At 34.5% G+C, this 12,786-nt stretch overlaps 1 protein-coding gene across 1 annotated transcript; it reads right to left on the bottom strand.

Moving 5' to 3' along the window:
• Positions 1 to 1,648: 1,648 nt before the first annotated feature.
• On the bottom strand, positions 1,649 to 3,830 carry LOC128181937 (neuronal acetylcholine receptor subunit alpha-6-like). Its single transcript, XM_052850520.1, has 2 exons — positions 3,505 to 3,830; positions 1,649 to 2,810 (listed from the first exon to the last, which is right to left on the bottom strand). Exons 1-2 carry the CDS (start codon positions 3,811 to 3,813, stop codon positions 1,911 to 1,913), a joined length of 1,209 nt encoding a protein of 402 aa, XP_052706480.1. The 5' UTR covers positions 3,814 to 3,830; the 3' UTR covers positions 1,649 to 1,910.
• Between the last annotated feature and the right edge of the window lie 8,956 nt (positions 3,831 to 12,786).

Here is a 12,786-nt window from a genome sequence, read left to right as displayed (position 1 = left end):
AAAATACTTTTAGAAAAGAAGCTGATACTTGCAAATCACTTTGACATTTCTATTGTATTGGAGATATCAGTAGAAGACAAGTTCAACTGTATTTGTATTAGTTCAGTCAGGTTATCATTGAAAATGATAATAATGTAGAATAACAGTCATACAATGGATTTGTTATGTATGCGCTTTAGGCAACCGCATGTTTTATTTGTACATGTTATTAGAGACTAGTAATTTTGATATTTTTTCATGTAGAAAATTCTTTTTAAAGAAAATGCTGAGAGAGAGAGAGAGAGAGAGAGAGAGAGAGAGAGAGAGAGAGAGAGAGAGAGAGAGAATTTATTCTCTAATTATTATTCTTAATTTAATCAGAGAGAGAGAGTAAATTTTATTTGTGCATAATGTAAGGAAATAAAACATCAAGTGCTGATACACGACAATAAAAAAGCTGTACTAAAAGATATTTGTTTGGTGCTTGACAATCTATATTAGTTTTATTAAGCCCCTTTCACAATTGGCGCATGAGCAGAAACGACAAAATATTCGTGCGACCGAAAATATTAGATATTGTTCATAAAGTGTTGCCAAGATCATCGCATATGAAAAAGTACTCGAACGAAACTCGCACGATTCAGAGCGACCGTTGCGCGATATAAACGCATTGAATCTTGCGATATATCTTTCGTCTATGCGACTGTTGTACAATGAAAGCGAGTGTTGTTAGATAATGCAATAGAATCGCACGAAAGACCAGATGATCGGATGATTGAACGTGTACCAATGCGACAAGATGAGCGGAGCTCGTTCGATCATGCGCTTCATCTTACGATTGCTCGTATGATTCAGAGGGTGTATATATACCGCCCGTTTCCAAGGCTCTTCAGTAGAAATAGTTGAATGCAAGATAGGGTACCCACCCAAGAAGATTACAAAAGCAACAACCAAAATCAAGGCCAATTAGGCCTGAAACAGATATGCTTATAACAGTGAATATTGTATAAGTGAGCTATTCACCCCCGTTTTTTTTTCGCTCATTTCGCTCCTTTTGTCAGTTAGTGTATTAAGACTTGGCGAATTCAAGTGTCTCACATTATCTCTCTTTTACCGCAACATTTCTGGGGGAAATTCAAGACGAGGCAAAACCGTAAGTAGAAGCGAATAATATTACGGGGCGAAAATTACCATTTATCCAGTATATACTAGTGGCAAAGCATGGACATTGAAACCGATAATTCTTGCAATGACAGTAAAACGTTGCAAGATTACATCAGAAAGGTTAAGCAACAATCGCGTTATCGCACAAAACACGCTTAAACAGCTGCGATTTATCTTACGATCTTTAAAAATCGTACATCGCTCTTACGAGTACACGAAACGTTGTAAACGTTTGTACTAATGTTCGTGCGTTGCATTGCAATAATTTGGATCGCAATCGATCGCGTCTGAAAAAAGTGCATCTAAAATCTAAAAGTACTTCTTAATTGAGTGGGTTGTTTGTACATATGTATATTACATTATTACTAAAAATGTAGGTTACATTCATTATATAATAAAGCATGTGATATCCAACGCCACTGTGTCGCCAAAAATCTAATCTCGGCAAGATATTGACTATTTTTATGCCATGTTGTTCAAATGTTAATAGAACAGGAAAATGATATGAATTTTAAAATTAATAACTTACATCTAAATACATGTAAAAAAAAAAACCAACACATTATTTCAAGCAAATCGAATATACAAGTCATGTACTTTCCATATTATAATTGATCTCTGTATGACAAGAATCGCTGCTTAATTTGTTATTAAACATCACACCATGGTAATTGTCAAAGACACGTTCTAAATAGGTGTTAAGTAAAAAGGTCTCGTCACATCAGTGTAATTTGAACGATTTTCTGAGGATTAAGATTATCAGTTAACTAAGGTCTTGAAATGACCAAAAAAAGCGTTATGGTCGCAGCTGTATTTACGATCAGGAATATCCAGAAGCAAAAGAAATCGATTGCGGATGTGACGTCATGCCACTCGATTCCGCTTTCATGTAGCATTTCATTTTCAACGTATTTTTCAACAAAGCATGTCTGCACTTTTCTTGAATGATGGCATTTCCTACGACATCTCAAACAGCGCTCAGCCATGACAGCACCAACGAAGAATCTGGAGATATTTTGATTGCTTTTCCTGTGATGCAGTCGTAATTGGACTGACGACATGACGAGGACAAGTGCACCTAAAATCATTTGAAAAATAAGATACAGGCTTAGAAAAGACGAAGTTTCTGAATTCACCGGTAATTGAGCGCTGATTATGGTCAGGAATACCGCGAATGATAAAAATACAGTCACCGAGTACGACATTTTCTCCCCTGCATCTGCGGGTACCACAAACGCCAGTACACCCATAAAGCCAAGGCAGACGATTGGTAGAATTATGTTGATGATGTAATATCGAGGCTTTCTCTGTAAAGTAATGGTAAAGGAAACTTCGGATTCACTTGATAATGTTTTCAGGACAGCGTCTGTCGTTATTATAGACCAAACACTATTTTCCTCGTATTCGTAGAATTCTATCCCATGGGATGTACTTGCAATGTCCACTTCTGAGACGGTATAGGTCCAGACTATGAATGTTATTTTGCATACTTGTGTGTCGTAAGGAAAGTAAGTGATGTCAATGGAACAGCGAGTTTCAAACACCTCGTACGGTTTCCAGATAACGGAGCCGTCATTGGCCAAAAAAACATAGTTAAAGCTTTCTCCCATTTCTTCAAATCTGGTAAAACCATTTTTCAGAACCAAGTCTGGCTTCCAAATACTATCCTAAATTGATTGAATAGAAATACTTTAAGGTCAGAAAGAAGAAATCACATGTACATTATGATTACTCTGGAAAGTTAACCGCGTTTTCATGGTGATATAAATGCAGAACCGCTATAAAGAAGGAATGAAGTTTGTTGGTTATTTAATCTTAAATGGTAAATTTTTTAAATTAAACGATTTCCTTCCTATACTAAGAAATAGCGTAGTTAAAATTCAGTAAAAGTTTTGAATTGGGATGGCAATTTTAAATCCAACGCTTGCACTTCTTTATATTTTATCAACTAATTTTGTAACCAAAAGTAGTGAATGTTGAACATTTCAAAACCTATACAGAGCAAATTTTAGAATTGATGTTCGGAAGTTGTCGATATTAATGTGGATTAAAGTACATTATAACTGAAATACGTTCACCGGTTTAGATTTTCAAATTTTACTATAGTTAACCAAAAAAATAGCTTTTAAAAATATTTTGAGAGGTAAAGATTGTAAAACCCCCAGCGGAATTCGGACTCAAGGCTCGTAGATTCGTAGTAAACCCTCTAACTACTGCATAACTATATTAGGTGACAATGTTTTGAAAGAAACTACATGTATATAATTACACTTGGTTTTATTGTTTATTTCGATAAACAATACGCCACAACATGGAAATGTCCACCTTAATTTTCTACAGTACAAACATGAAAAAGTATACCTGAGGCACGGTGAGATAAATGGTACGGTTCCAGAGATCCGGGTCCCACTTTAAGAGACCATCTGTCCATCTCACCTCAAGATACCCGGTGGTCACAAGTTTTTTATCGACTTCGTCCACCTCGTTGATGCTGAACAGGTACATACTGATGTCAAGAAGGATCGGCTCCGTCTGGTTTTGAATGGGGCGGATCCTATTGTTGTACCCATCAAATATGGTGTCCAGAAGTCGTTTCAGTTCAGCAGGTGTCTGGGGATGAACGAATCCGCCGAAACACAGGAAGACAACGAGACCGCTGTGTAATTGCATGGCCGTTGTCTCCAGTATAGTTAGCTGTTTGTAATATATGAATTAAAATTGTTGGCTTATTCCACCCTGAATCGCTTTTTGACAACAAGTCTAATTAAAAGTAGTCAAATGCGTACATGTGTTAGTTAATATTAGGCTTATGGTTAAATTACGTACCTATCTACATAGCAAGATTCAGTGAAAAAATAATTGCAAAGCCTAGACTGTGAAGCCCATTTATATTTCTCATCTATCATGGAGATGAAAGTATCTGAATAATTTATGCCTGTATCAGTTGTTTTCTTAGAAAACTTTGGATTAACAAAAATTTACCACAGTGTTATTGACACAAAACTGTTCTTTTTATGATTCTGACATTATAAGAACTCCCAAGATTGTGCTATGCTTCAATGATTAACCATGCGTAGACTTTTATGTCCTTTCATACCAGAGAAAAGGCTTGTCATTTGACTGGGATTTTTATCAGACGAGTGTATCAATAAAAGACTATTCAATATTTATTGCGCGACGAATGGTTGAATGACAAATTATCTTATGGAGTTTGAAGACGTCACTGAAACAAGACTTAACCAAATGTCAGGATGTATGTCCATTGTAATGAAATGCATTTTGAAATATCGTAAGGCTTTAAAGAAAAATAATTATTCCCAAGTTTGTTCAATATTTATTGCAGTGCTATTAAGCTATAACAGGTCATTAACTCGCGCTGGAATATCATTGAAATAACTTTCGTTATGGGGATAATGTTACGTAGAAGGAAGGTTGATTGTTCTGGGTTGCCGGTGGAAGAAAAAAAAACGTGTCATTTGTAGCAGATGAAGAATTATCTTAATTTTTTTTATAAGGTTTGCCAAATATTTAGAACAATGTCGAGGACGAAATTGGCAGTAAATTAAAAGAGAGTACATCCTGTTATGAGAATAATCCAAACACCAACATTTCAACCGTTATGACTCGTTCCTTAATTACATGTATGGCCATTCTTCCCATTTTAAGTGTTTTGCATTTGCGACTGTTTATATAGACTACTATATAAATAGTGCCTGTTTGGGAGGGTAACAGTTGAAATTGACACCCCGAAAAAACCATTGTCAACCGACGCGAAGCGGAGGTTGACAATGGTTTTCGAGGGGTGTCAATTTCAACTGTTATCCTCCCAAACAGGCACTATTTATTTTGTTATACTGAATGTCTTTTTTAAATTTTTTAAGAAAATTTTACTGCTTTTATATAGGAATAACGTGAATTCTACAGCGAACCGTACGCGCATAATTTTCGCGCATGTAATATTTTTTATTGTTATACTTTCATGTTAAATACTGAAATCTGATTGGTTAAGACACAGTTAATAATATTTACTATTACCCTATGTAAAAGCAGTAAAATTTTCTTAAAAAGTTTAAAAAAGACATTCAGTATAACAAAATAAATAGTGCCAATTTGGGAGGATAACAGTTGAAATTGACACCCCGAGAAAACCATTGTCAACCGACGCGAAGCGGAGGTTGACAATGGTTTTCGAGGGGTGTCAATTTCAACTGTTACCCTCCCAAACAGGCACTATTTATATAATGTTACCCGTTGCCAAGTGCGTTGCTAACGCTGAGGGTAATAGTAAATATTATTAACTGCGTCTTAACCAATCAGATTTCAGTATTTAACATGAAAGTATAACAAAATGTAATATCACTTGCAAAGAGTTGCCATGAAAAAAAATAGCGCGTGCTGTAAAATAACTTGCAAAGAGGTTTCGTCACGGGTGATTGTTCTCAATCGGTATTGTCTTTTCTGCACTATTTTAAGAAGTCACATCGTTTACAATATTTTGTATTATTTAATACTTAGAAATTTTGTTGAGTACTAGTATATACATACTGAAAAAAGTTTTATAGTACATAAGGCGGAGTTCTTTTTTTTTAAAGAACTTGAGGAACTGGAGTACGGAAAATTAAGGTCTTCATCACTGAAAGTCCCTCTTTTGCGCATTAGAATTGATATCTTTTGTTGTCAATTTTATCAATACTCTTCATTTTTATACTGAGTTTTTGACGGTTTTTTAAAATTTACATACTAGTATTCATTAGCAAAATATTTACGTCATTTTACATAGTGATACACCAAGAGTCCTTAGAATGAATTATGCATTCATGACGTTTATTTAATTATTGGGGGGGGGGGGGGGGGTTGTGTGTTTGTTTTTGCTTTGTTGTGTTGTTTTTCTTCTTTGTTTTTTTTTTGGGGGGGGGGATAAAACAATATGGTAACTTTGTATTCTTTTCTTTTGTTTGTTTGTTAGGTTAATTGTTGCTTCTTTTTCGTATTGTCGGACCCTACTTCTTTTTCACCTATTTCTGAAAAATACATGCTATCTCATCTAGTTGGGTGTACATTGTGCATCATTTGATTAAAGCAGACGTTATAATTGTTGCTTATGAGCAAGTCGTAAATGCCGGTACATTTAGATGGATGGTCTGTTTTTGAATAATCTATGCTGCTGACAATGTCTTCAGATAAAGGGGACCAATTATCGCGCTTCTGCACACTTTGTCGACACGGGACCCTTAGTATTTGATGGACCGCCGCTCTGCGATGCAAAGTCAGCTCTTTTCAACTGAGAGCAGTGGACCTATCAGTGTAACAATCACACAAATGCAGTGATAGAGTGGAAGAAGAAAAAACTCCATTATAGCGACACTGACTCTATAAAAAACGATACTTTGCAAATTTCATCTTGTTTTAGTAATAAATGTTTGTCAGCAAAAAAATAACTATAATATTTGTGCCACTGGTTCGTATTTTTGAAAAGATTGAAAATTGCTCAGCATAAAAATAAATGCCGGATAAATAGTTATATATGAAGAGAAGAGAGAATTCTAAATATATCATTGAAGTATAATTACCATGCTTTACGTGCATGTTTGTTCTCCAACAAACACCATTTGAACAAAATTCTCTCATAACAATCTAGGTTCACTAACCCTTACCTCATAGCGGGTGTCTCAAAAGTATAAGAGTCGCTTCTTCGTAAAAATATCGTCAACAATAGTACTATATATCGAAGCATCGCTTATTAATTAATTTTGATCATTGAACCCAGTGAAAAGTCCAGATGTGTTGTATTTGAGTCTTTTTCTCACTAATTATGGACTCGACTAAAACTAAATTGGCTACAATCAGTTATTTTTAATCGTTACTAGTCGTATGTTGTTTTTGTAGTCAGTTAGAATATGGGTCCGTAGACAATGAAAATAATAATACATACAACACGCCGTATCATATATATATTTATTTTACCTAAACTAATTGCTGTAGAAGCCCACACTAACACACACACACACACTAAATAATTTCATGCTGTATGCAATCAGTTCAAGGATTCAAAAACAAAAACTTTCTTTGAATTTTAACTTACGTTGTTCGAAATTATTTGTGGCTCTTTTTTAAATGCAACGGATGTTTTCAAAACTGGTATTGCATTGAGACAGAAGGAAGAGATGAGAATAAAAAAAATTGCTTAACAAAAATTGCTTATTAATAGGTTTTTTGTTATGCTGAATATCATATCAAGGCCATTCCTCCGAGAAACGTAGAAATTGCAAATTGCATGTTGCTTAAACGATGTTACTATTTGTCAAGTGTAACGGCTGGGATATTTTGCGAGGTCGTTGAACTATAATCAAATACCCTATATCAATCTGAAACAAATTAGATGTCAAGAAATTGACATTCAAAGATAATACCATTTTTTCTTCCCCTGTGAAATTCACACTAAGGAAAACCAGACAATTTCAATAATGCATTTTAAAGCAAAATTTGAATACAGATAGGGATGCTCAAAATTGAATTCAGCTTTTCTCTATAATTCCTTCTGATGCTATTGACAAAGATACCGATATGACAGGTTGTAAGTACATGTAGATAAACGCATGCTCAGATATATAAACATATCAGATTATTGGATTAGCCGCCCTAATCGGCTCATCTCTTAGTTGTTCGTTTTCAGTTTCCGGTTTCTGCCAGGACGAAATTCAAAATCAGGTATACGTCTTTTGAAATTGGACACAGAAGTGTGAAGAAAATTTTTAATCCTTTCTTGGATTCGTTGTTTTGTGAAGAAAAATAGGCAATAATAACTAAAATCAAGGACTTGGTTCTAAAAACATTTCATACGTCATGTATTAATTTTAGGAATGGCAATCAATCGCAATTCGTTTCGACCGATTTGTTTCAAAATACATGATTTATTTTTTATATGTTCTAATAATCAACTGTAATAAATGGAACAGAAATACGAAGATATGTTTACAAATCAAATGAAAATTATTTATCATGATTTTCAAGAAAAATCTAGAACAACGAGCACACAATCGGTAAATAATTTCCATTTGTATTAATACAACCAATCACAGGCACCTGCATGGCCAAAAAAATATTTCTTTTTAAAATAATAAAATCGACTCGATTATAATAATAATAAGGTTTATCATAATTGTAGAGAAAATTATCTTACTATAAAAAGAAATATTTACAAACGCAATGCGTATGCCTTTCAATCAATTTAGAAATGTTATAGTTTTGGTAAAGGCCCTTTCACAATTGTCGCATGAGCACTTTACAACACTTTGCGATCGGAATTTTTTAGCTTCGCACGAGGCCTCGCATGCATGTACGTTGCACGATGTCTCTAATTCGTAGCATATGCATTCGTTTTAGAGGTTGCATCAAGTCTTCTAAAATAGTAGGCATGCACACAATTCGGATGCGACCGAATGCGATCCAAATTATCGCAATGCAATCTCAAGATTTTCTGGGAAATCTGAATTTTTTTTTTCATAGGAGTCAGAGAAAACATTGGTGGCACACACGTTTGAGAAAAAAAATTGAGGAAAAACTCAAAGACAAGCCTGAGTTTGAGAAAAAAAATTATTTGGTGGCACAGTTTGGCGGGAAAAACTCAGGTTTGAGAAAATCTCAGCGTTGGTTGCCCCGAAGCCTGATCACTAGTTCGATCCTATCGCATTATCTTACAACACTCGCTTACAACGGTCGCATATAGACGCAAGATTTAATGCGTTAACATCGCACAAGTAAACGATCGCTTTAGATCGTTCGAATTTTGTACGAATACGATTTGATCTGCTGTTATTTCGGCAACAGTTTGCGGTCCCCAAATGTATCTAATTTTTTTTAAAGATAATATCCGTTCAATCAGTATTTAACTATGATACATAATGATGGTTTATGGTCGTGTATCTAGCAAATGTTTAATTTAGAGTTACCTTTCTTATTCAGCGTATAGATCGACTTTCTATCAATTTAAAAGAACAGTTAAATCAAGAGGGCTAGATGGTCACAGCCATTTTTAGACTACATTAATCTCCATAAAAAGAAGAGCTCTGTTAATGTATGGAGATATTGTAAAATATTCAAATTTCAAACTAAATTATATAGTTTTACTTTTACTATTGATGGTGTATAGCTAAACAAATCATGCTCATGTCAAAAAAAACCTTATTGTTAATATGTTGACCATCTAGCCTCGTTAAAGTGGACTGTAATTTCTTTTAAAATGCTGCAGTCCCAATATATAATTTGTTTTCTTAACTGGTATCGAAAGTCTCATAGTGATTTATGCTGTCTGTACTAAGCATTAATTTGCAACATTTAACATGAGTCTACCTAAAAACAGGAAAGAATCGGCTAGGCCTGGTCCAATTTCCCAGAATTGAATTATCTGACGTTAACAGGCCTAATAAATTGGTTCTCTATTCGGACCCCCGCCTCCGGAAATGGAACCCCCTCACCGCGTTGCGAAGTTTGAAACATGAAAATTAGACGCAATTGACACGAGAATGGTTAGTTGGTTCACCAAATAATCGATCGACCGCCTTCAATCGATTTCGGGATACTAATTTAAAAAGTTCCTTCACATTTTATGAGACCACGCTGTATATTTACTTACAGTGTACTTGGAATATACGGAATCATTTTCATGCGCAGACACAGAAATAATGCTTTTCTCCGTCATTGATGAATAATTTTTTTGATTTTGGTAAGGGGGAGTGGAAAATGGTCCGAGGCCTTTTTTGAGTTAAATTACTATGTCAATTTAATAGGTTTTAGGTTTTAGAGAGGAAGAGGTTCGGACCACCATCCCTACCCCTCCCAGTTAAGTTACCTTATAGTCTGCCTTAAAATGAGTGCATTGATGACGTCATAAATGACTGAGAGAAAGCTGTCGTGTTGTAAATTTTGAATTTACTATAGATGGGTGTAAATACAAAATTTGCAGGATGTCATGTTGTGAACTTTGTATTTACATCCACATAGTAAATTCAAAAAATTAATTTACAACATGACAAAGCACTAGGCAAACTCTAGGGACCTTGCACTCTACAGAGGTCATTTTACCCGCTTTTGATTACAGAAGTTGTTTTATTTAGCAGCAATTATCGGGCCAGGAAATGGACCTTTATCGCCATTCTTCCCTTTATGAACGATAGCGGGCTTACAAATGTTGCATTTATACACGTATAGAAATTAATTAACCCAGTCTTTCAAACAAAGGAATATGTCTATGTGTATCTAGGCCGAAAAATTGCGTTTATATCAAATTCATGTTTTGTACGTACATGTTGTATTTGTAACCTATATACCAAAGATCTGTAATGTGAAATAAATGGGAAAAAAAGATTGGAAACGAATGCTAGAATGAGGAGTAAACTATTGTAATGATTTACAAAAATGAGCTTTAATTGAAAAGGAAATTGCGTCCCACGAAATGGGATGGTTCATAAAAGATAAATCAATTCAAAAGATGTTTTGCAATCGTCAGTAGGTGGTTTTACTCTGAACGTTTTATATAAAATAAAAGATGAATGCTAGAAAGGATAAAGAGTCTATTGAAACATTTTTATTTGGAAAATTTCCGTAGAAACCAAAAAATAATTTTGCTGAGTGTGCAAAAAACAACAACATGGTTATATATCACTGATGACAATGAGAGAGAGAGAGAGAGAGAGAGAGAGAGAGAGAGAGAGAGAGAGAGAGACCTAAAAATGGTTTCCGCTTATTAAAGCAAAGACAAAATTAGTTCCCAACATGAAGCTAAAAATAAGAGAACAGTTGACAGTTGGACAAATTTGGGCTCAGGATACAAGAGGTCTCTAAAATAGAAAGTAGGATAAAGAGGAAACTCGGGGCATAAACTTCTCAGTATTGACTTTGAAATGAATGTCGCCGGCTTACGTCGAAGGGTAAAAGGACTAGGTATTAAAGTATAAAAATAGACTTTCTAGCTAGTTAAGGCATCGATGGAATCGTATATAGCAGCAAAATATAAAGCCGATGATGTTCAGTCACAGGGAGCGTTTGAACAGTATTCTTCCATTTACGAAATAATTGTCAGGAAGTTAGACTTCTGTGCAAGCCTCATCCGTATTTGATTACGGCACACCATTGGTGAATATAAAAATCAACGCTGGATTGTTATATATTTGACTGCTTCTTCAATAGAACACACACCGATATCCATGAATGATAAATTTCCTTAAAATCCCCAACCATAGTGATTTTAAAAAAAAAGACATCTGATTGAATCGTCTGGAGTATGATAGCAGAATCCACTTTATATTCTTTCGACTGGCTAACTTTGTGATTGCCGGATTAAGGTAAGAAGGAAATTAGATTTTTCCTCTCGGAATTAGTGTGTCTGAATTGTATTAAGCCACAAATCATGATTGGACTAAGTTAATCATTGAGATGAACATTGCATTATTACTTTATTTGATTTGAGATTTCAGATATACGTGTTTTACTTAGCTAACTAATTAGATATACACAATGCCATATGATTTGTAAATGATATCGCCATCACGTTCATAAGAAAATCCAATTATTCAATGAATGTATGGATACACTTCATGTTTAAATTACCATAATTTCAAAAAGGTTATACTTAATAAATGTATAATATTTTTAATTTGCAATGAAATAAATGATATTCAGGGGGGAAGTATTTCCTTCAATGTGTCCGCTATTTAGTTCTTTGTGATGACAACATCAGGTCACCAATCATCGACTCATTGAGGAAGCAATTACCTTAGACAGACGAGACGCGAAAATGGGAAGTGTGCATAGTATATTTAGATTATTGATATGCCCATCTGGATGGGCTCCTAAAGACCCTCTTTAACGAAAGAAGTATTAAATGCTCTTTCTCTTTCTTTCTTTCTTTTCTTTCTTTCTTCTTTCTTTCTTTCTTTCTTTCTTTCTTTCTTTCTTTCTTTCTTTCTTCTTTCATCGTGATATCAATTTGCATTATATAAATAAAAAAATAGTAAAATTAAAATAAAAATTGGTTGTAAAGTTGAAATTCTTGAAATATTGTAGTAGATTTCAGGTCAATGGTTTTGGTCCTGTCCTGAATGAACCGAAAACCCTTGACTTGCGAAGATGGTTAATTTTTTTTTTTTGGGGGGGGGGGGGGGCATTTTAAGTAATTATAGTTTTCTTAGAACATGGCAAAATAAAATATTTTGTTTGGCCAAACTTTTTCCTCATAGCCTTGATTTCTATTTTTTTTATTAGTTTGGCTTTGATTTCGTGGTCATTTAACCTTTTTTTTCGATGCCATCAATGATCGATATCATTATCTTTCTTACATGTATATCTCACACTCTGTCGAATTTTAATGTACATGTAGTACCACTTTTGGAAACGTTGTTGTGCCAACCCTAAATAACGCGTCGTGAGTTCTCATATATCATTGAAATGACCAGCTCCATGTTAAATTTTTTGTGTCCAAGTGTTTGGTCTGCACATGATATACAGAACATCAGTTCTGTTGCAAAACTCTAGAATAGCTCTGGAATAAATTAATACCGCCCAAAGCTGCTTACAACTCTTACAGTGTTCCATACCACTTCCCCAAATGACACCACTTACATATTACTTAAAATCAAAGCGTGTGTA

This window comes from Crassostrea angulata, chromosome 4 (assembly GCF_025612915.1).
Source record: "Crassostrea angulata isolate pt1a10 chromosome 4, ASM2561291v2, whole genome shotgun sequence".
In the NCBI taxonomy this organism is placed as follows: Eukaryota; Metazoa; Mollusca; class Bivalvia; order Ostreida; family Ostreidae; genus Magallana; species Magallana angulata.
The sequence above is the reverse complement of the archived record's forward strand: the minus strand, read 5'-3'. Positions and strand labels throughout refer to the sequence as shown.